This window comes from Zeugodacus cucurbitae, chromosome 6, assembly GCF_028554725.1.
Source record: "Zeugodacus cucurbitae isolate PBARC_wt_2022May chromosome 6, idZeuCucr1.2, whole genome shotgun sequence".
Lineage (NCBI taxonomy): Eukaryota > Metazoa > Arthropoda > Insecta > Diptera > Tephritidae > Zeugodacus > Zeugodacus cucurbitae.
This window is the reverse complement of record NC_071671.1, coordinates 39,330,588-39,356,083: the sequence shown is the minus strand read 5'-3', so window position 1 is coordinate 39,356,083 and position 25,496 is coordinate 39,330,588. Positions and strand designations below refer to the sequence as shown.

At 35.9% G+C, this 25,496-nt stretch overlaps 2 protein-coding genes and 1 long non-coding RNA gene across 3 annotated transcripts; 1 reads left to right on the top strand and 2 right to left on the bottom strand.

Annotated features, from left to right (window-relative positions):
* Positions 1-5,161: 5,161 nt before the first annotated feature.
* On the bottom strand, positions 5,162-6,229 carry LOC128922548 (uncharacterized). Its single transcript, XM_054233476.1, has 2 exons — positions 6,027-6,229; positions 5,162-5,897 (listed from the first exon to the last, which is right to left on the bottom strand). The coding sequence occupies exons 1-2, from the start codon at positions 6,227-6,229 to the stop codon at positions 5,162-5,164; spliced, it is 939 nt and encodes a 312-aa protein (XP_054089451.1).
* Positions 6,230-6,683: 454 nt separating this feature from the next.
* Positions 6,684-7,772, top strand: LOC128922547 (piggyBac transposable element-derived protein 4-like). Its single transcript, XM_054233475.1, has one exon. The coding sequence runs from the start codon at positions 6,684-6,686 to the stop codon at positions 7,770-7,772; it is 1,089 nt and encodes a 362-aa protein (XP_054089450.1).
* Positions 7,773-12,028: 4,256 nt separating this feature from the next.
* LOC128922692 (uncharacterized) lies at positions 12,029-13,599 on the bottom strand. The gene is made up of 2 exons (XR_008471872.1): positions 12,641-13,599; positions 12,029-12,512 (listed from the first exon to the last, which is right to left on the bottom strand). It is a non-coding gene; the product is annotated as an uncharacterized LOC128922692 (long non-coding RNA).
* Positions 13,600-25,496: the final 11,897 nt, after the last annotated feature.

Genomic DNA, 25,496 nt, shown 5'->3' with positions numbered 1-25,496 from the left:
GAACGGTTGGACCATTGTTGATGAAATGTTCGTTGTGGATCTTGGAAAGTTTAGTCGGAAAATTATAAAATTCCAAAAATTGACTTTTTTCCATACATTTTTTTTCAATCTATCTATAAAAATATACAATTCGGAAGAGTCGGAAATTGGCAAGTGGCAACAGAGAATTCAGAACTGCAAATGAACGGTGGCATCTACAATGAAGCATTGAAATTCATATGCCATCACCAAATCGTCAAATTAGAGACGTACTGAATCGTGCATACGACAGAATAACTTTGGAACAACAAATATAAAGAAATGTTCCATTATTTAATGAGCAGCAAAAGACAACCTATGATGAATTGATTAAGGCTGTCCATGATGGAAATGGTGGACTTTTATTTCTTGATACGCACGGTGGAACTGGGAATCCTGATTGATATCGTTGATTTTGGCAACAATACGATCTCAAAATGGAATTACGTTGGCTCTAGCATCTACTGTAATTGCAGCAACGCTACTTTAAGTTGGAAGAACGGCACATTCGATATTGTAGTTTCAGTTAAACATGCAAATCTATGAAACATCTATGAGATGAGTGCAATTTTCTAGAAGCACTTGACAATGAAAGATCTGTGGAATAATAATCGTCGCTTTGGTGGCGTAATGATACTGTTATTGACAAACACATTCTCTTATTTCGAAATCAACAGCGGCGGAGGAATGGAACGCATGTCTCAAGTCATCGTACTTGTGGCGCCACGCGAAAATCATATGATTGACCATGAATATGCGTGTGTTCCTGCAACAGGAAAGCACCGCAGAAGATTTGCAAAGAACTGGGCAAATTCTGGTTAATGCTTCTAATTGGTTGAGTGCACGCAGATTTTTAACTGCCAAAAATAAAATGCCGATGATTTAATCTATAAAATAAAAATAAAATGTCTATGATTTAATCTATACGACTTAAAGTCAACTTCCGGGAGATTTGTGTTCATACACATCGATCGATCATGTTGAAAATGAAGACGAAGCTGCGAAAGCCAGTGAAATTTCTAAATTCTTTGTCATTATAATGCTTTGTCATTTATTATGCTTCGCAATCTTGAAGCAGCTATCGAATAATGTAATAGTTGCAAGAATTTTTTAAATGGACTTACAAGGGAGCAGAATGCTTGATTCCACGAATTCAGTTCAGTTCAAACGTATTCAGTTTCCAATGAGACTTGCATTTGGGATGACAATCAACAGGACTCAAAGACAGTCGCTGGCATAAATTTCATTCACGAGTTGAAAAATCATCTTCTCTGTACATTTACGCACCGGAACAGAAAACAAAAAATGTTGTTTATTAAGCTGAGTTACATTGAAAAAAAAAAAATTAGAAAAATCGCAAATAAATGTTTTCCAACACTATACAAATTCAACTTTGTTTTCAAAACAAATAATTCCACGCAGTGCAACGACTGCTAGTTTTCTATAAAATTCTATTATGATATATGGCAGCACAATGAAAAACATTTGTTTACAAATACCATCTGATAAATTGAAATTATTGTTGATGAAAAGTAACTTTGCGACGAATAAATTTAGAATCTGGGAAATGGATGGAAACAATAAAAAGACACCGAATTTCACCGCAAGCGAGTGGGGGCACCTATTGCAACTCGCAGGAAAGCATATAACCGTCATTGAATGCAAGAAATTCCAAACATTTTTTCAGCAAATAATTTTTATTTTATTTACTTAAGCACTGCTTAGGTTAGGTTATGTGGTTGTCAAAACGACGCACCTAGGCCTTTTGGAGGCCCATTGTGACACCACTGGGACTAAGATCCCTCAACCTATAGGGTCATCTTTGAGCCACCCTGTGGTCTTAATAAAGTGAAAAAGTTCACATAATTTGATATGAGCAACTTCACCCACATCCTCGAGAAAACCGCGTCCAATAGTCGCAATTCTTTTCCTATACAGAGCCTTACATCCACATAGAAGGTGTGTAATCGTTTCTTCCTCTTCTTCTTCCTGGCAGCTTCTGCAGTAATCGTTACTAAGTAACCCCAGCCTGCTGGCATGTCTACCAATCAGACAGTGTCCCGTTAACACCCCTACAAGGGTTCTTGTGTCATTCCTACTAAATTTCAGTAAACGACAACTGCGGCTCTTACTCCATTCAGGCCATGTTTATCTACTTACGGAACAAGTCGTTAATTGTTTCCATTGTGATTCAGCCATATCAACAGCATGTTTATCTATTAGGTAACTGCACGTTGCCAGAGGTATATAAATTCCCTCTTTATTAGCATCTAACTGCAATGCTGTGCCCAATCTGGCTAATTCATCTGCTACACAGTTTCCAGGAATGTCACTATGTCCCGGGACCCATTGCAGGTGTATCGTGAAATATGATGTCATTGCTATTAGTAAATCCAAACACTCTTTCACTATCTTCGATGATATTCTATGCGACTTTAGTGATTTTAAAGCCGCTTGACTATCCGAAAATATGAATATGTGCTTAGTCGTTAGCACTCTTTTTGACAAAACGAGAAGGCTTTCTTTAATTGCAGAGATCTCTGCTTGGAACACACTGCAGTGATCCGGTAATCGGAAGCGATTCTGGTATCCAGTTTCTCTGAAAATACCGCGCCTCCTACTCGTTTGTCCAGTTTTGAACCATCTGTATAGATACTTATCTCAGAATCTTTGTCCACTTTTCCCATTTCCCACTCCTCTCTAGAGGGGAAGGATATGTGTAGGTCCGAGTTTAGATTCATTTCTATAGGATTTCGAAAGTCCGTACTATTCGGTAGAAATGGGAACTTGCCGAGTATACTGGAATGTCCCCTATTGCAGTTTTGCAGTAGCGACGATTCTCTCAGCCTTAGTGCCGATTTCGCCGCCTGCTGTTTGCAAAATAGATCTATAGGCAGTAAATACAGAATCGCATCTAATGCCTGGCTCGGCGTTGTTCTGAGAGCTCCACTGATACATATACAGGCAGCTCTTTGTAAACTTACCATACGCTTTACTGCGTACTTCTTGTCAATTATTGGCCACCAGACCAGTATCCCATATGTCATTATCGGCTGCCTTCTTTACCCTGGCCTCCAAGTTTGGATTCCATAACAGCTTCCTGTCTAAAATAAGTCCCAGGTAGCTTGCCTTTTCATTTATTGGAAGCGAGGTGCCGTTTATTGAAGGTGGTGTGAACTCTGGAATCTTGTGTTTCCTTGTAAACATCACTAACTCAGTTTTGGTTGCATTTAGGCTTAATCCACATGATTTTGCCCATCGATTTATCTCATTTAGCCTTGTTTGCATAAGCTCCGAGAGTATATGTGGGAATTTTCCCCTAATTGATACCGCCACATCGTCAGCGTAGGCCACCACATGTACTCCCCCTTTCTCTAGATCTAACAACATACTATTCATTGTTAGGATCCATAGAAGTGGGGATAGCACGCCTCCTTGAGGTGTACCCCTTTGGACAGATCTGCACATCGTCGAAACCCCCAGCGTCGAAGTTATGAACCTGCCTAGAAGCATCTGTTCAATAAGTTTCATGAGTGATTCCGAGACGTTCAGATCTTTAAGCGCGTTGATAATGGCCTTCGGCTGGATTTTGTTAAACGCGCCTTCTATGTCTAAGAAGGCTATGAGAGCGTATTCCTTTACCACTAGAGCCCTTTCAATCTCTGTTACCACCGAGTTTAAGGCGGTTTCCGTGGATTTTCCTTTGGAGTACGCGTGCTGTGAAACTGCTAACTTTTCCGGAGCTAGCTTACTTCTTATGTTAATTTCTATTAATCTTTCCAGTGTTTTTAGTAGAAATGAGGAAAGACTGATTGGTCTAAAATCTTTTGGACTTGTGTGAGAGCTTTTGCCCGCTTTTGGTATGTATATTACCTTCACTTTTCTCCACAATGAAGGAATGCAATTTAACCGAAGGGTTCCTTCGAGAATGTTTGTTAACCAGCCCGTTACGTAACTGAGCGATTTCTGCAATTGAGCCGGGAATATACCATCAGGTCCCGGAGATTTAAAAGGCTTGAAGCTGTTAATTGCCCACCTTATTTTGTCTATTGATATTAAGTCTCCAATATTAGGATCTGTGTCCACTACTCTGTCTAGAGTATACTCAGCGGTGGAGCTCTCTGAGCTGCGCGGGAAGTGAGTATCCATCAGCAATTTTAAGGTTTCTTCACTGGATTCCGTCCAGCTCTGATCTGGCTTCTGTAGGTACCCTCGATTTCCACGATTTACGTTTTGATTTCCTTTTTGTATAACTTAAGAAGGCTATAGTATCGTTCCCAGTCTCGCTCTACTTGGGATTGTTTCGCTCCTCCTGCACTCTTTCTGAGATTTCTTGAGCTCGGAGGACCACCATTGGGGTCTAATTCTTCCCTTACTGCGAGTAAGTGAACATGCCACTTCTAATGCTTGTTGATAAGAATCTGTGAACCTTTCAACTAAGGAATCTATGTCTTCCCTGCTCTTAGGTTGGAATGGAGGAGTCATAGGGATATACCTCTTTAGCTCTTGCATATGCACTAGCCAGTTTGTTTTCCTATAGTTCCTATATTTATTATCTTGACCTACTTTGTCACTCAGTACACATTCAATATACCGATGATCAGAAAAGAAGTGTTCTTCTAGAACCATCCATCGTATTACTCTGTCTACCAGTTCTTCCGACACAAGTGTTATATCTAATACTTCTTGTCGGTTTCAGGTAATAAAAGTTGGCGTGTTTCCTCTATTACACAGCAATAGCTTAGTGCTTAATAAATAACTAAAAAGCAGCTCACCTCCTGTGTTGATATCTGAGCTGCCCCATAGTGAGTGATGTGCATTGGAGTCACATCCAAGTATTAACACACTCCTGGACGCCTCGCTTTCTTGCACCAACCTTTTTATCAGCAGTGATGGTACCTGCTCCTCATCATACGGCATGTAGCAAGAGACAAGCCGGTAGTTACCTCTGCTCGTCTCCCAGCTTACTGCCGTTGTGTCCAAGTCACTATATTTGTACAATATAAAAACATTAAGATCCTTTTTAGCCAATATACATGTCCTGTTCTTATCTTCACAATGTGACATGTAAATTTTATAGTTTGGCGTCCTCAGGCCGCAAATCCTCCCTCCATTAACCCATGGCTCCTGAATGCGGACAAAGTCAGGCTGATCTATTCTCGTTAACCGAGGTAAGATGGTCGAGAGCACCGGCATCTGCTTTATATGTCTTCACCTTGACCTTCGTGAAGCCATAATTGATTTCACCGCCACTTTTGTTCAGCGGTTCGATTGCGTCATTCGTTAGCAACAACAAAATCTGCATTGTGGCCCTTTTGGTCTCCACGCCCGATTCTGTTGTCGCATCGTCGAATGCCTTAACGAACTTCAAACTCTCCGTTGGTAGGTTAGGGTTGCAAGCCCTGATCAGCTGCATAATTTGATCCGGCTGAGATGGTGTAGCCGGTATCCACACTCGTGCCCTTGGTCTAGACGGTATATCTTTCCTGTCGACCGCTATTAGTTTGGCCCCAGGATATACCTCTCCCACTTTCGCTAAGGCGGCTTTATAGAGCTGGACCGATCGTTCGTCGTCACATGCTACTATTTTAATTTGGCCCTGGTACCAACCGGCATCTGTGCGTGACGGCGGTGGACCTGGATTGCTTAGTAGCACTTCCAGGGCCACGTTAGCCAGCGCAGCTTGCACCCATTTCCATTGGGTTCTGGGAATTCTGCCTTCGGGATCTCCCTCATCCAGAACACCAATGATAATACGGTTCCGGGCCACATCCGCAAACGATTTATTGGGCGTCTCCTTTATTTTCGGTCGTTTAGCCGACGGCTTAGCCTCTTCAGCTGACCTCTGTCTTTTTGTTGCTCCTGCTGGCGGTTCTATGCTAAAATTGGGAAGAACCGCTTTAGCACACTCTATGGTTTCTTTGAGCTCCTTAGTGAGCTCCTACTTGGTTGGTGGATGCAGGTGAGCTCTTCTTAGAATGTTTGCAGCGCATTTCCTCTCTGCATACTTCGCCTTCGATGGCTCTTCCACCCTGAGGGTAGGCCATTCTTTCGGCACTGCACCAGCAACTAAACTTTTGGCTTCTCCCTTTGCCTTCTGCCTCTGGTTGGTAGGCTTGGCTCCGGGTGCCGCTGTTGTTGTTGCCTTGCTGGAACCTGGCTTAGCTGTAGTTCCAGCACTGGTGCCAGCCTTAACATTCAGACCAGGCATAGCCACTATCTTCGTGCTGACTGTCTTAGAGCTCGTTGCAAACGCTGCTCTTTTCTCGGAACAATCCGCTCCTTCCGGCTTTATTAACCCTTCGATGTTCATATGGGTCTGGCCAGACCAATTCGTTCTTTAAATGTATGTAGATCTTTTATTTTTAATATCTGAGGCTTCTTAGTCCATGACTTCCTAAAATGTAGTGTGCTAAACACAATGAAGTAGCAAAAAGATTTTTGCTATATTTGTTGTAAAAATAATAATTTTAAACTAATTTCGTTTATTAAGCTCACATGGAAGCTTCTCATGTAAATTGGTTAACCGTTAGGTGTAAACAACTAAACTGTTAGCGGAGGCAGCGGCAGAGATAATTTTTTAGTTGACATTTGACAATTGAAGTGAACACGTGTTTTTTAATTAGTGGGAAGTGTTTTTTTTTAATGAAATGGAACAAGTAAATATGGATGAAGTTGATGTGTTGACGCGTTTGCTTCGTAAGCTAAACGCAGCAAATGTGAGTCCGGAAGAACGTCAGCGACTTCAGGCACAAATTGAAGAAATTATGGGACAGGAGTCCGATCCATTTGAAACAAGTGGCGACGTAGAAGATGATGAATATTTTCCAGATGAAGATGACTTCAGTGAAGCTTCAGATATAGAACAGGAAATCGAGTTAGAGGCTGTTCTGGATGAAAACCATGATGATATTGAGGATTTGTATAGAGAAGCTATCGCCCTTGAGGCTTCAACTACAATGGAATCATGCAGCACATCTATTACCCAGGGCCTTATATACAGGTCGAAAGATGGTAGAATGTGGAATTCAAATCCTCCACCACCTGGAAGGCCTCGTTGTCACAATGTTACAACTTTTACTCGTAAAGGGCCACTACGAGAAGCGTCACCGAGTCATAAAGCTCTTTTCAAGCTATTGCTGTCTCCTGAAATCGTAAGTATCATTGTGCGGGAAACCAACAGAAAAGCCGTTGAAGCGTTTCGTCTATGGAATGAAAAGCATCCCAGTAATAAACAGCGTTCTTGGGTAATGACTGACGATGACGAAATGTATGCTTTTTTTGGGATGCTACTTATTGCTGGTGTATTCCACTCGAATTCTCAGCCAGCGAAAGAATTGTGGGCCAGCTACAATATGCCAATTTATAAGGCCACTATGTCATTGAATCGGTTCAAGAGCTTAACTACTTTTATCCGTTTCGATAACAGTGGTACTCGTGCTGAGAGGTTGAAGCAAAGCAAAACTGCTGCCCTGGACGATGTATGGCTCATGCTGATGGCCAATTTAGAGAAAGCATACACTCCGAAATGTCATGTAACCGTCGATCAACAGTTATTTCCATATCGTGGGCGCACTCGATTCACCCAATATATTCCGAGTAAGCCGGCAAAATATGGCATGAAAGTGTGGTGGATTTGTGACTCTGTTTCAAACTACCCTTTGAAAGGTATAATTTATACTGGAAAACCTCCAGGTGGCCAGCGAGAAACGAATCAAGGTGAAATTGATGCAAAATTATATGGACAGCGGTAGGACTGTTTATGCTGACAATTTTTTTTTCAACATACAACTTGGCAGAAATGTGGTAGAGTGGCTTTTGTCGGTACCGTAAGAAAAAATAAGACCTTCATTCCGCATGAATTGCTTAACCCGAAGCGTGATGTTAAAAGCACTTTATTTTGTTATCACAATAATAATATCGGTCTGTGCTCGTATATTTCAAAGCCGAAAAAACCAGTAATTATGTTATCCACTGCCCATTACCGTCACCGATCCATTGAAAGGATTCAAGCCAGATCAAATTTTGGACTACAATAAATTTAAAGCGGGGGTAGATACAATGGATCAAATGTTGACGGGCTATTCGTGCAAACGCTCGACAAACCGTTGGCCACTGGCAATATTTTATAATATGCTGGATATTGCCGGTTTGGCCTCATTCATCATCTATGACGAGCTGAATCCGGCAAAGCAGAGTGATAAGAGGCGCTCATTTATCATTGAATTGGCACGGCAGCTAGTTATTCCACATATGAGGAAACGGGCGACTAACCCATGGAGGTTTGCTCATATAAGACAAGCAATGAATCTTTTCAATATCAAGGTGAGTATGAATTATATACACACCTACATATATCTCCGCGTATAAAGATATGTGTATGCATGTATTCATATTTACTAATTTAAAATAAATTATTTCGCTACTTTTAGGTACCGGAATCTTGTCCATCGACATCAGATGCAACACAGCAACAATCATATGCTCAAGTTGCTTCAAAACGGTCATCGTGCTACCATTGTGCTGCTTCTTCTTCGAAAAAGCGACGTAAAACTCGTTATAACTGCAGCAAATGTAATCGTCCCATATGTCTTAATGAACATTCCATGCAACTATATAGTTGTAAACCCAATTGCTTTTCATAATTAATACTAATCCGTTCAAATAAATAAATAAAATTATTTTTAAAACCGTATTTCTTACATTATTTTTATGGGTCTGGGCAGACCCTTATGATGCACTTACCGCATCATAAGGCACCGAACATCGGAGGGTTAAGGGGTTATATACAGTTAGAATTTTCAAAAAATCGATTTTTTTATTTCATTTTCTTAATGTACATATATTTAAGAATACACACAGAAAATTTCATATCGTTCCGGTGAATATTTTCAAAGTTACAAGCAAATGAAAAATTTGAAAAGACGTTTCGTAGATTCGTAGATTTTTTCTCTCCGATAAATATTTTTTTTATAAACAATTTAAGGCCGAAATTTCGGTGTAGAATCGATTTTTTTTTTTTGAGAAACCGCCATTTTGTCAAAAAATTTTATTTTGCTTATTTCTTCGATTAATTACTAGATTTGACATTATTTTAACGAAATCTGTTTGGTTTTTTAATTTCGGATGATCCAGTTCCGAGATATAGTGGTCACCGCAAAACGTCTTTTTTGAGAGGAGCTCCTGGAGATCAGCTGTAGCTCTGTTTCAAATAAATATTTTTACTATTACTAAGTCTTAATATACAGTTAAAAGATACCATAATATGTGTATAAATTTTTGGATCAATAAATCAAAAAGTTTTCTCAGAAAAAATTCTGGAAAATTCACTTTTTTTCTGCCGTCTAGCTGTATATAACCCCTTAAGGGAGGACCGGACTCCCCTGATTTTCCATTTTTGTTATTTGAAGTGTTCATATTTTGGACCCACGAGTGTAGGGGAATAAATGTCCACTTGCGCATAGCCCCCCAGCCAGGTTGATCCTCGGCACGGGTCGCATGACACCTTGATCCAGCCCTTTGTTGTACCCCCTACCATGATACGACTGCGTCACCGAATGCTGTGCTATTGAAGAGCAACAAACACTCAACAACGGAGTCGCACCTTAGCTAGATACCTCGCGACTGTGGTGGGGACAGACCGTTACCGGACAGTTCCCTCCACAGTTGCGACACTGTGGTAACTATTACCAGTCGGCCCCCTCGCGGAGGGTTCAGCGGGGGATTTTTGCCGACCTAAGCACTGCTTAAGTCTCCCATTTTCAGTACTTAAGCAGAACTTAAGTATGAACTGTAAAACGCAATATTTCTGTTTTATCTTAAGCACAACCTAAGCACTGACTGTGAAACCGGGCATTAGTATCTTCAATAAACAAATAAAGGAATCTCACGAAATATTTTGCGGGTCCTATTAAATAACTCTGTTATAGAAAATGATAGATAATAATATAACCAAGGTGCAAATTAGCCATATCAATTATCCATACTATTATTACATCAAGTTGTAGTAATTTCTCTAAACATTACACGTTATTTTAACTGCAAACAATTGAATTTACTGTTTTTCTAAAGTAAAAATTGTAAAAGCACTTAAAATATACATGTTCCTCTCTACTCATATTTCACCAATTAGCCATAGCTTATTTGTAGGCACATCTTGTCCGCCTTTGGCCTTGAAACATTCACAATGTCAATAAAAACAACAAAAGTGACATGTAAACACATATGCATATGCATGTATGTATGTATATGAACGGCCACAGAAATTACCAAAATTAGAAATTGTGATCATGAATGCCAAAACTGTAAATGGAATGCCTGCCAAATCGGGAACCACCCCTCTTGCATTCCATGAATAATTCAACGAAGTCCGGTGAATTTCTGCGGCTGCGAACAAAAGGTTTTTAATGAATTTGTTTACATGAATGTATATAAATATATGTATGTATGTATCTTATTGGCAGCGGGAGTATACATATGTATGTGTTTGTGTAAAAATTGCAAGCGTGAATGCAGCGCAATGATCAACTTTCAGCAACTCAAATGAGCATATAAAAACATAAGAGATTGTATTGATGTATATACATAACTTTATAAATACATATGTATATATATAAATAAATTTGTTGTTTTGACGTATGTGTTTCGGCCCTAAATATTTATGCGGCCAACCGATACGTGCCCATTTCGGCGGCAACAAATCGCAATCGTGCGCATACCTCCCCACATACACACAAACATTCTTCCCCCCTTCGGAACCAAAAAAAAAAACATATATGTACATATGTATGCAAGATTGTTTGTTCGCTTGCATTCCACTCACACAAACACACACACAAGCAAGGTGTACACAAAGATTTTGTTGTCAGTATTTTTATCGTGTGAATATCTTAAGCGGGGAACTAGAAGCCGGTCTTGTTAAGGTCAAACCAATCAGTCGCTGCTGGCAATTAAAGCCAACCCGGAGACCGGTGGGGGATGGGTAGGGCTGGTGACAGTGCCGACACTGCGCACGCTTCTTCATTAACTCAGCATACCTATATATTTGTATAGATATAAATGAGGAGGAATATAGCCGTACTGAAACTGAGTAATGAAAGTAAAAAGCTCAGCCAAATTCATATGTGCTCTATAAGAGTATAAATTCGAAGTCAGCTACTCTTTCCACATACTCGCGAAACCACCAAAATCGCATCATGATTGTACAAAATAAATGGAATCGTCTGGAAACTGAGTACAATAATACGTTTATGTGGGCAAAAAGAATTAAAGAGTTTTGGAAAAAAAATTTAGTTGACTTATGCTAAGAATTCTGCTCGAATACTTGATTTTTAATATCAGTATATAAGCGTATCTATATATTTATGTTTGCATTAAATACGTTGAACCTACACACCTCCTCACAAGCAGCCTCCGTTAAAGTGCGGTCATTATCAGCTTAGTTAAGAGACTGTCCTATATTTGGTAAGAGAATCCCACGATGCCAATATAACCAAATTATTTAAATTCACGCACCACACATACATATATACGGTGAGTTTCGGTGAACGTAAACAAATTAAGTAATAAACAAACAGTCTAAAGTCATCTGAACAAAAAATGTTCGAGAAACAATTTTGGAGTCAAGTTCAAAACTTTGAAGCGTTTTCGGTATACTGAAGAAAATTTGTGCAAGCGCTTGCCAATTAATGCTTGACTTGTTATTGAATTATTTTTACTGTATTACCATTACGGAGGATTTGAAATCATTTTACTTTAGGTTCAGTCGAGGAAAAATCCCTATCTACGTAAATAAATACGAATTAATTTCAATTGCTGAAACAGTTATAGAATTGGGAATCGCTTTATCAGAAATGAGTGGAAATAAGTGGATAAATACAACGGCAGTTTTTTCAAAGATTTGTATAGTTGTACAAAGAAACAAAGGTCTGAGATATATTAGGCCAATGATAATGAAAAATTCCTCAACTTTGACATTTTCGATCGTTCCCAGAACAGAAGAAAAACAAGATATTATCCTTAAATATATTTGTATATGTAACAGTTAGTCATATATGGTGGAAATATACTTATATATTGACATATTTTTTCTGAACATTGACATATTATGTACATACGATCTGAACATACTGTTTTTGAAGTTACGAAACGTCAAACTTATTTAATTGATTCAACTGTCAAAGTCGATTGATGATTTACGATCTTGACTGCCAATGATATGAAAGTTTGTACATTCCCGCTATTTAAAACCTTTTAAGTGATTTAGAAGGATGATCCGCCAATGAACATTCGATTGCTTATTAATCAGCTCATGAGGTGTAACTGGATACTCGTAGGCATATACAATTGATCTATTGCTTCAGTTACTTTCCATATTCAGACATTTCCATAATTCCATAAAGTGCTTTTAAATTTGGATGCGTTGGATCCCTAGAGTTCTATAGATAACTTTTTCAGGCAGCACCAAAATACATTGAAATAATAAAACATATTTCCTAGAAAATATTTCCTCGTATTTTAAAATATTTTAATTTATATTTTAGCACAAAAAAATAAAAACAATTTTTGGCTGAGTACTCAAAATTTTGAAGTAAAAATTTCACAAAATGCTGGGGGTACTCACAAGTTGTATAGTCTCGAAAAATCTTAAAGTTTGAAACTTTTACACATGTTTAGAAAAATTTGTGTCGGATTGCTTACAAAATAAATTTACACAATTACAACTCAGTGCGCTATGTGTTCTGTTCGTTGTATATTGAAATTTTTTGTTTTTCAGTTAATCAGCTTTTTTTCAGATTTATCACAACAAAATTTTAACGAGCACCAGTCGAATTTTTTTACATTTTCATTTATGAAAACTATTTTATTAAACAAACTATTTAAATACGTATTGATTTAAAAAAAAATTAAGAATACCCTGGTTTTTAGCATCTGAAACCCACCGAGAACCCCCTTTCAAGTTCCTTTGCAAATATTATGTTACATGTCTTATAGCCTTTTCGCAGGGGTTAATTTATCATTTAACCGTCATTTGCTCGATTAAAGCGCTGATTTAGATCGATTTACCAAACAAAGTAAATATCTCGTCTTTCAACATTAGTTTTTAATCGAATACAAATCGAGTTAAAAATACAATGCAACTCTTCGGCTGTTGTTCACGTTGTAAATTTTTCTGTGCTTATTGATAAAAAAGCAACCAGCTGATGAAATTTACCAAATTCTTATGAACAGCAAAAACAAAAATGTTAACAGCTGATCGTTTATCGAGTAGCCGGCAGTGCGAAAGACAAAAACTGGTTCCTCAATTATAATCTTAATGTATTCAAATAATTTGCTTCAGCGAAAATGCTATTAGATCTTGACTTACTACTTAAGACTGATTTCAATAATTGCAGGCTTAGTTGTCATGCAAGTGAAATGTTTTAGTTTCATTATCCAAAAATTCGAGTGGAATAATTGAAATACTAGCCAAATTGTTTAAAGAATTTTAATCATAAATCATATCATAAATTTCTTTGAGTGTATCTTGCGTTCGTTACGTGCGTTAATTAGCTTTGGTATGTGGTTTTCGACCTGTTAGCATATTATTCGATTTTAAGTCATAATCCATTTGATACAGACAAAAAACACACACACATCTAAGTATGTATGTACATATATATGCATACTGCTATATAATGGCGGGTATTTCTATTTTATGTCGTTTCTTTCATTTTGGCTTTTGTGGAGCTACATGAGTATTTATGGCTAGAATAGATAATTGATGGATTATTTGGTTTTGGCACTTCCCTATTTGGCTGAATTTTTTATTTATACTCTCAAGAGATATCTACACATTTTTACAAACTAGACATGTGTATATTTAAGTGTCTGCCCGTTTTATTACGGTACATTTATGTGTTAATGCCGAGAAAATACCAAATATTGGTGGGCTTTACCCACCAACAAATAAAACGGAATATGTGGAAAACGTTGAACGTAGAAATGCAAAATATGTTGGACACGAGATAAAAAATATATAATATTCATGTGTGCACATACAAATATACACTCGCATTAAATATTATTAAATATTGGTGAAAACGTGTTTGCTAGTTTCAAAATTGAATAGTGTTAAAATGCTGTATGTATTTAGTTTCAACCTGCACACACAAGCCCGCGCCACAGTGCTAAGAGAAGACTGAGATTTTAGTAGCTGGTGGAGGCTCTGAGACTCACATTCATTAACCACAGCATCGTAGTTGGTTGGACTGCCGATTTCTTTGTTATTATAGTAAATATTATTTTTGTACACCTTACACACACACACACACTTGAGTACAGAAGCACGTATGTATGTATTTGACTGTTATAAAGCGCGGTTGAACGTTATTGCTCGTAAAATAGCTTTAAGATGATAGTGCCGAGTACTAGATGGAGCGTTTTGTTGCTTGACTAGCCGATTGCCCACAAATACAATCACATATTTATATAAATATGTATGTGTGAGTATGTGTTTGAGTGCCAGTTGCATGAATTGTTCGCGTTGTAGTTGGCGTTGTTGATGTAGCAACACTACCACCATGATGATGATGATGGCTATCATCACAGTTAGCGTTGATTCTTTTAGTTTATTTGATTTGTTTGGAGTTTTCGGATATATTGGACTTTGGCCACTTAACCATGAACCGCAACGTGTACGCCAATAAAGAATTAGCGGCAGTTTGTTTAATCGTTTATCACGCGAACCTGTAAACGTTTGCTCATACAAACATATTCCTCTATATGTATGTAGATATATACTAACAATAAAATAACGTATATAATAACAGCAAAGTCGGCACTTAGACCGAGGGAATCTAGTAATCTGTAACAATAGACATTCTAGTATAATTAGTAGGTTTCCATTCATAACCTACAAAAGGGTTTTTCGGAATCCCGTTAAATTAAATCTTAATTCAGCTCTCAAAATTGCTTTCGCCCTCTTGAGAGGAATGAGATTGGAGCGAGTTCGATAAAGACACCGAGATAAGCATCTATACGGACTGATCCAAACTGGATAAACGAGTAAGGAAGAGGTGGCTTTTCAGTAAAGATAGATACCAGAATCGCCTTCAGACTACCAGGACAACAAGAAACATATTTATATTCACAGACAGCCAACCACCTACCGGAATATACATGCCTTTGTCATAGAGTTGGCTGAATCTCAGTGTAAAGAATCCCTGACTTCCTCACTTGCCGATTGTTGAAATTTAAAAGGAATGATATGATAAAACTCATACACATTGGGGACATTGTTTGATTGGTAGACATGTCAGCAGATTGTGAATACAATACAATAATTACTGCGGAAGCTGTAAAGAAGTAGAAAAAGAAGTGACTGTAGAAAATCTTCTATGCGAATGCAAGGCTTTATACAAGAAAATAATGACAAATATCGGTCGCGGTTTCCTCTACGATGTCTCGGAAGTTGCAGAGATAAAACTTTTTGAATAGATTAATTTCATCAAGACCACTCAGTGGTCCAATGAGGACATAGTAGTGTGAGGGCATTCCAATTTCGGTGGTATTACAAGAGGCCTCCTAAGGGCTAGGTGCGTCGTCCGATAACCACTATACCTACCTATCTACATACCTCCAAAATGGATGCGATTCATAATACTTTCTAGTAAAGTTCCATAGAAGAAATACAAGAAGTTTAAGTTCCATTACCACCATGATGATGATGATGGCTATCATCACAGTTAGCGTTGATTCTTTTAGTTTATTTGATTTGTTTGGAGTTTTCGGATATATTGGACTTTGGCCACTTAACCATGAACCGCAACGTGTACGCCAATAAAGAATTAGCGGCAGTTTGTTTAATCGTTTATCACGCGAACCTGTAAACGTTTGCTCATACAAACATATTCCTCTATATGTATGTAGATATATACTAACAATAAAATAACGTATATAATAACAGCAAAGTCGGCACTTAGACCGAGGGAATCTAGTAATCTGTAACAATAGACATTCTAGTATAATTAGTAGGTTTCCATTCATAACCTACAAAAGGGTTTTTCGGAATCCCGTTAAATTAAATCTTAATTCAGCTCTCAAAATTGCTTTCGCCCTCTTGAGAGGAATGAGATTGGAGCGAGTTCGATAAAGACACCGAGATAAGCATCTATACGGACTGATCCAAACTGGATAAACGAGTAAGGAAGAGGTGTCTTTTCAGTAAAGATAGATACCAGAATCGCCTTCAGACTACCAGGACAACAAGAAACATATTTATATTCACAGACAGCCAACCACCTACCGGAATATACATGCCTTTGTCATAGAGTTGGCTGAATCTCAGTGTAAAGAATCCCTGACTTCCTCACTTGCCGATTGTTGAAATTTAAAAGAAATGATATGATAAAACTCATACACATTGGGGACATTGTTTGATTGGTAGACATGTCAGCAGATTGTGAATACAATACAATAATTACTGCGGAAGCTGTAAAGAAGTAGAAAAAGAAGTGACTGTAGAAAATCTTCTATGCAAATGCAAGGCTTTATACAGGAAAATAATGACAAATATCGGTCGCGGTTTCCTCTACGATGTCTCGGAAGTTGCAGAGATAAAACTTTTTGAATAGATTAATTTCATCAAGACCACTCAGTGGTCCAATGAGGACATAGTAGTGTGAGGGCATTCCAATTTCGGTGGTATTACAAGAGGCCTCCTAAGGGCTAGGTGCGTCGTCCGATAACCACTATACCTACCTATCTACATACCTCCAAAATGGATGCGATTCATAATACTTTCTAGTAAAGTTCCATAGAAGAAATACAAGAAGTTCAAGTTCCTCAAACCCTCTTTTATGTACTTGAGTTGCCAACCGATAAAAATTAATCGTACATCACCAAAGAAGGTAAAAGAGGGATGCCACTTTGTAACTTTAAGCTTTCACTTTGGAGAAAGTAATCTTTTATCATGATGAAACCGTCCACTCATCTGAACGTATACAAATAAATTAATTTCGACAGAGACGTTATGAGGCGTTAGCAACAATCGAGTTACCTGAATGACCAAAATACAAATACAACTCAGTTCGTTTGAAACAAAAAAGATTAAAGTTAAAAGTTAAAATTTCTGTTTAATGAATTACATGTTAGATGGCCGATAGATAAAGATCAAAACGAGAATTGAAAACATGTAACTTAATTTTTCCATATAACAAATCGCACTAACTACATCTACAATTAAATGCTGCTCTTGCCTAATGATAGCTTCCAATTATTATCTATATTAACATAAACCCACATTAGAGATTTTTAAAGTTTCAGATAATATAAAAAAATCGGAGCGATTATGCAGATTAGCATAGACACTATGGGCACTATTACTAGGAACACCTTTCTGTGAAGGTGAATTGAAGACGGATAATAGTTCTATAGACGTTGATAATTTTTTCCTATTACTTAAATTTACAGTATTTTTATAATAATGACCGTTGGCTGTGAAGAGAAGAATTCAAGTTGAAATTATTTAATAAATCCCAAAGAAAAATACAGTTTTTTCTACTTCCCTATCTTATTAATTGAAATGTATGTATGTATCATTAAATACAACATAATTTACGTAACTAAGCACACAAAACTGCTAATTGACGTCAAATATGTCACTTCCATAACCAGATTTTACAACGCGCTTTTTTATACCAAAACAACAACTCCACGACACGCGACAAGCCGAGGCAGCCGCGTATTCGAGGGTAAATTAATATATTGAGAGCTAGTAAGTCATATCAACTTGAGTCAGAAGTCTTTGTGACCTTAATGGGTAATGTAGGAATGCTAATTACAACAAATTTTCAAATTTACCTAGCGGACAACTGATATCATTATATTGGCTTTGAATTTTTGGATTCTACACGTATTGAACGGCAATCATTCGGCACGCTCTAGATTTTAATGAGGCTGTCGTTTATGGCCCGCCAATGATTAAAATCGACGTGCTAATTGTTCTGAGTGCGAGTACGCTACAAAAGTGGCAACCGGAAGCAAAACTCAATAGAATAGCGACGCTTTCGTCAGACTCATCGGTAGACAAGGAGTGGAATCACTACAGTTGCGCCGCCTCAAGCACTATTAGACAACAAACACACATATTTCGCGAGTGATTCGACTAAAGCACTTCATTATTCAGTAATACAATAATACTCTGTAGTTGTGCCTTGGATTTTTGCATCGCAAATGTTGTTTTATTTATTTTTTGACGTCATTTCATGTTTGTATGGAATTTGCCCAAGTTCGGCGGTAAAACGCAATTTTCGCGCTTAAATCAGCCGTACGAAAATACTTCTAAAAGCTCTTCTTAGGTCCCCTGTATTTCTTTAATTGTCTAGAATACGAGTATTTGTTTTGACGTTAATATTTTCTACAAAAAATTTATTGAACATTGTACTTTTATTTTTTTTTGCAAATGTAAATTGACTTAGTAAACCTTTCGCAACTTGCGGTTATGTTTGTAGAATCAAGCAAAGACACAAAAATAACAACGGATGTTTATCAAAGGTACTCAAAGGGTGCGAAATAATTGTTTTACGGAACATACAATTTTCATAAATTAAGGGAACGCGTTTCAGCAACTCTATATTAGATAAAAAGAGGAGGAAATTCGAAATTAATCTAAATTCGATCTGCAAAATGAAATAAAATAATATTAAGAATAGATTAAAAACATTATTTTCCACTACTCTTTTTTATATATAATAATAAAATGATTTTTATAATTTATCCAGAGGGTATTCTTTAATTACTCTAAAAAAGAAATGAACTATGAAGAATATTTGTTTTAGAAATTTTCTAATAACAGTTCATACTTAGGGTCTTCAGAGTTTACTTTAATAAGGTGAGATATAATAGTCGAGCTGTGAACACTTTCATATAGTCATGTCAGGTTTGTCTGAACTGAAATAATTGGATGCAAATTTCGCAAAAATTGAAAACAAATGCGAGTAATTTATCCTAAATGTTTTATCTGTCGTAATGTTTTAATATATGCTTATGACGCTAGCATATTAATAATTAATCGTAGTAGTAGTTTTTAAAACTATTTCCGTTAAGAAATTAACTTTTAATTTATTGAAAACCAATTAATTCGAATATTCAAATTAAAATCAAGTCGATCAATTAATATTAATAAAAAATTTCCCATTTCTTATTTCAAAATAAATACATTACTAGTAATTATTAGTACATATAAGCACATGTCAGGATCGTTCGAAATTCTTCTGAAATTATTTTTATTGTAAAAGAGTATTATTAGAATTATATTGCTTGTAAATCGTTCTACATTGTTTGAGTTTGTATATACAGTTTGCACTTCCATAACTCGAATTTCTATAAATGGAAGATCTCCATAACACGAACTCTTGAATTGGCAAAATATAAGTCAAATTTCATACAAATTTCCTTCCATAACTCGAACTTTTCGACCAGGGCTTATTCCAAAATTTCATCATCAATTCATATCGACGCATAATTTTAAAAGAGTCCCTCTATATCGTATGGAGGCGAACAAGAACTATGATGATATCATACTTATGGATTGCATAATTCATGTAACAAAGGCATGGGATACAGACGTCAAGAGCCAAACATTAGCAAACTGCAACAAACAAAATTACAGGAAAACTGGAAAAGTTCGGATGTAACCGAACATTTTATACTCTCGCAATTTATTTTATTTATTTAATTTCTTTAGTTAACTCACATATTCGGCATATAGTATGCATATATTAATAAGTAAATTGAATGTTTGAAAACCCTAATGTTAGGTACATGGGAGCTAGGAGAAGTTATGACCCGATTTCAATAATTTTTGCCAGACATATTATTAGAAGAAAAATATTCCCTCTGAATTTCTTCAAAATATCTGAGAGACTTACCTATATTTTCGATAAAAAATTTATTGAATACTTATGGTCCGATTTCGGCAATTTTTCGAAGGGCGATGCCACACTATAAATGCAGTATTTGTGCAAAGTTCTGTTCCGATATCTTCACTAGCGCTTCCTTTATATATTGTAAAGTAAACGATTCAGATCGTCTTCAAAGTTCTTGTATATGGGAATATATTACTCATTGAAATTGGTCGAATAGTTTCCGAGATATGAGATAAAGAGCCTTTGTACCAAATTTTACTTCCATAGCTTAAATTATGGCTCAGTTATAGCTCTTTATATTTTTTCGGTTATCGCCATTTTGTAAGCGTGGCAGTGGTCCGATTTTGCCCATCTTCGAACTTAACCTTCTTATGGTGCCAAGAAAAACGTGTACCACGTTTCATTAGAGATCTTAATTTTTACTCAAGTTACAGTTTGACGGACAGACGGACAGACGGACGTACGGACAGACAGACAGATATCCGGATTTGAACTTTACTCAACACACTGAACCCTTTGGTATATATAACCTTATATCTAACTCGTTTAGGACTTACAAACAACCGTTATGTGAACAAAACTATTATACTCTCTTTAGCAACAGTTTAGTTGCGATAATATAAAAATTTTAACGTATTTACATAAAACTTTATGCGAAGTAAACAAATAAAAAATGTACAGTTTTTTTATGTTTGTATGTTTTAATGAAAACTTCTATAACTCGAAGTTTTTATGTGGATTATGGTGTTTGAGTAGGGAAGTTCAACGATTCCAAGGGCTCCACTGTCACTACATACTTCTATAATTCACTCTTCCGACTTTGCGACTACCTCAGTCAGGTTTAAGTACGGGACTCTCACTAGGCAAGCCTCTCACTAGGCAATGTACATAAAAACTCCATTTGCCACTTTATTACTCTCTTAAGCATTCATTCAAACAATTATATATATAATTTTTGTAAATTTCTATATTTATATTGTAGTACATCATATTTTTTTCATTTTTCTATGTACAATACACTAAAAACCAAAAAATGTATAAAAAACACTAAATTCGGGTGAAACCGTAAATTAAATGATCATTAGTTTGATGATATTGAAGGAATATACCTAAAATAAGAAAAGAGCAGTGACATTAAATGCATTTTCTTTTTGATGTCCTCTAATACACTTGTCGTAAACAGCACTTTTGTAAGCTCCGCGTTATTATCAAAATCACTTCATTTTTATTGTACATATGGAATATCCAACCAATAACGTCAAACTTTATGTTAGGAAGCCACCCCAGATCATATTATATTAGCATTGCAATAAATTTGGTAATACTTGTCACTTTTGCTCGAGCGTAATCCTTTAATATCCTTCTAATACCCTGAGGTTTCATGATTCTTTAATATTGGAGACTGTAAAACAACTTAAATCCTTTATGCAAATTGTTGTTGTTATAGCACAATATAATTCATTTTTTATTGCGTTGAGGAAGTTTTGCCAAATTTCCGGTTTGTGTCTTAATTTATTCAGTTTGGCTTCTACATTGCTATTTAGTCTATTAAAGAAGCTAAACAAACAGATGAGCGAAAATGCTATAAAATACAAAGTGCATAAAAATTAATAATAAAATTCCTATAAATACAGATATTTCTTTAATATGAAAGCATGCAGTCAGTAGCGAGCAGCTGAGGCTGGTGTTTGGCGTAGAAAATAAAAAAATTCTAAAAGCAGTGATTAAGAATCTTGTTGTCATACCATTAGACAACGATTGTTTGACTTGAATTTAATCTTACTTTTGTCAATAACTTGGACATGAAACACTTTTCTTAAATAATTCTATCAGACATGTAGTGATTATATCATAAATAATGGATGGTAATTTATGTATACTATGTTCATATCCCTGGTTCCATTCAATTTTAAGTAATGTGAACTCATATCAATACACAAGAGCTACTGTTGTAACTATTTGTTTATTAATATTCTATAAAAGTTTGAAAAATTCAAAAATTTCCTGGAAATGACAAACTTAGTATTCGGTGTGGTGTTTATATACCAAGATATTACGACCGAAATCGTTAAGGTTACTAATTAATTGAAGAAATAGTAATTTCTGATATAAAAGTTCTCATTGAACGGGTGTCGCTCGAAGGTGATTTCGAACCTCTCCCTTTGCTGTTAACGTCCAGCCACAAAGCTCGACGAAACACTTGCTAACACTTGAAGCATGACAAAGTTTACCACAAACATATCTGCCAAATATTTTTCAAATCTTTAAATAAATAAAATTTGACCCCACTTAGTCTTCCGTATTTATTTTTGTTGATAATGGTACAACCTCTTTGCTCCTTGCTGTAGTATTACCAAGCGTTAAAATAAGAATAACCTGTTTATAATACATACATATTTACCTATATGCATACCTATGTAATAATTATATAACGATTCGTTGACCAAAATAGAATAACTCAAAATAAAGGTCATTTGAAACCATAAATGTTTAGTTATAAAACTGTTTACTCAATAGTTAATCACGTGCTGATAAAAATTAGATATGTATAAATACGTATTGTCATTTAAGCGTAGATATGAACACTTCTTCAAGGTATTAGAACACTCTTGGATTTCGGAAAAATTTAAAACTTTATTTTGCGTTAAGATAAAAGTTATAATCACGACAAGGGTACACAGACTATTGCACGCATCCACTTGACTTTCACCTATAGTTTCACAGTAAAATTGTAGTGATTTTTATATATATTTTTGTTGTTGTATTTATATCGGTTTTATCAACAATTTCCTGCTAATTTTTTCAATCATAACCGCCATCGTCCGTGAGACGTTAAAAGTAAATAACCAAATGCAGGCCTTTTTGAGAACTCTAGACTAAATTGGGTAACTCTTTATTATAAAAGATAATTTCATATTTTTAAAGGGTAGTAGATTCCTCCTGGAAAACTGGAAGTTTTACAATTTTTTGACGAAACGCCATTCCGCAAAGACACTAGTCTTGTGAAGAAATAGTTGTATATTGTTAAACCCAACGAAGCGATGACACACTCGCTGCAGCTCACTCATAAAAACACGCCACAATTAATATTCCGAAATTTCCACTTGATTAGTGTCAATACTTCGGCTGCAAGCTTTCACCACTTAAGAACCACTTCAGATAAGGAGGGTTTTAACAAATGTCTTTATTTGTATTATCAGTGGCAACAGGTGATTGCAGGTGTACTTTAGAATTTACTTTCGACACATGACATAAATAATTCTCTGTTTGTCCACACTTATCAGCTTATCGTTTATTCTTTTAAATATTTTTCCCGTTTTTCATTTGCATACTTAACACGTGAAGTAATTATTATATAATCGAATTGTTCCCTATTTGTTGTTGCCAAGCCTACAATTGCGGTTGCATTATCTAAATAACACACATGCCAATAAAAAAGTGATTGTGTGAAAAAAGTACTCGTACTACAAATACCCGGCAGGTATTGTCAAAGTTCCGAATGCATTCTTAAGATATAAATGTTCGCATTGAAAAGTACTTAAATGTAGATAACTTTATCCAAAATATAAAACAATAAATAATGCGATTATTTTCAATATTAGAAAGTAGCGACAAGCTTTACATTTGGAGTGGAAAATGATAATATAATCTCTTGCGAAATTGCAGTATTTTCGGATTTAATGTGACTAGGAGAATGCTACACCTTTCCACCCACTGTCCGTCTGAGCAAGCTGTAACTTGAGATATTTTGATGAAACTTGGTACACGTGTTTCTTGGCACCATAGGAAGGAGCACTGCTACGCCTATAAAATGGCGAAAACCGAAAACACATAAAGTGCCATAACTAAGCCATAAATAAAGCGAATTCGGTACAAAGGATCGCACTATGAAGGGACGTATTTATCTTTTAAAGAAGTGGGCATGGCCTCGCCCCTATTAAGATTTTTGTACATATCTCGTAAACAACTAGGGCTCTATCAACCAAACTTTATGGAGTTTTTTATTTTAGATACTACCTTATACAATCCAAAAATGGATAATAACCATGCATAACTCCCATACAAAGGTTATGTTGAAAACTACTAAAAATGTTTTAATTTAGTAAGGAAAAACACCAGAAACTTCGAATTTCATTATAAAGATGGTACAGAAGGACTGCACTCAAATTGGTATACAAAATTTTAAATGGGTGTGGCTCCGCCCCCTTATGGGGTCAAAACCCATATCTCAGAAACTACTTGACCATTTTCAATGAAATTCGATTCGTAATATTTTCCTGATATTCCAAAATAGGCCAAATCAGTTCACAACCACGCCTACTTCCCATGTACCAGAACTTTGAAGTCGATATGAATCGTTTGTATGTATGTATGTGATTGGCGTTCAACCGTTTAGCCAGTTATAGCCGAATCGATGAGAGCGCTCCACTCCTCTCTTTCCTTCGCAGTTCGGCGCCAGTTGGAGATTCCAAGTGTAACCAGGTCGCTTTGTATGTTATATTGATAAAATTAAATAAATAAATTGCGAGAGTATAAAATGTTCGGTTAAAACCGAACTTAGCCCTTCCTTACTTGTTTAACTTATATATATTGACACTAAATTAATACATGTGAATATATATATTATATATATATTAATATTTTCCATTCCAAATTTAAAGCTGGTCGCTACTTTCTAATAAGTATAAGTTTGTATTATTTTTTGTATAGGTATAAATATTAAAACTTTTATGCGCGATCTCCTTCTATCTCTCCTTAATAATATATATAGAATTTCCTGTCTATTTAATTTATGCTTTTATAGTTTAGGTACAGAACCAATTTTAACTAGACTTCGCATTAGATGAATTTAACGCTACACTTTTACTCATTATGGAACACCCAACCATTTATAAATATGTACCTATATCTTGAAATCATTTAGAATGAATTAATGTTTTTTACATTATTTATCTGAAAATTCTCTTTGTTTTACTTTTTAAGAAAAGCTTTGCGCAAATGGTTCAGCCAAGGCAATAAAATCTATAAATTACGCAAATAAAAATGTCTGCGTGATGTTTAGGTTTTTATTTTAAGTTAAACTCGGCAATAAAAAAACACATACACATATATAATCGTGATATATTTAGAAATACCCGCCGATTGTTGATAAGAAATTTTTTATGATTATTGATTAAGAGACTAAAGCTAAATTTTTGACATAAAATTAAATAGCTGACTCGAAAGTAAACAAAGAGGAAACAAACCAAAGCCGCTGGGTGTGAGATGTGAATAAATAGTAAAATTTCACTTAAATTTCAAATTCATGATATAGTAAAAGTATATTATTCTATTTCAAATATAGGCTTGTTTATAATCTTTGAACAAATTATATCAAATTTTATCAACAAATACTGATTGATGTATTATCGAGTATCCAGTATTGTAGGTGATATGCGTATCCACGTTGCTTGGGTCAAAAGAGTGAAATTTTTGGTTTTTATGCTTGTGTAAGGCTGTTATTTAAATGAAAAATTCTGAAAATATCTTTACTTTGTTATTGATAAGTATTACATATAAAAATGTTTTACC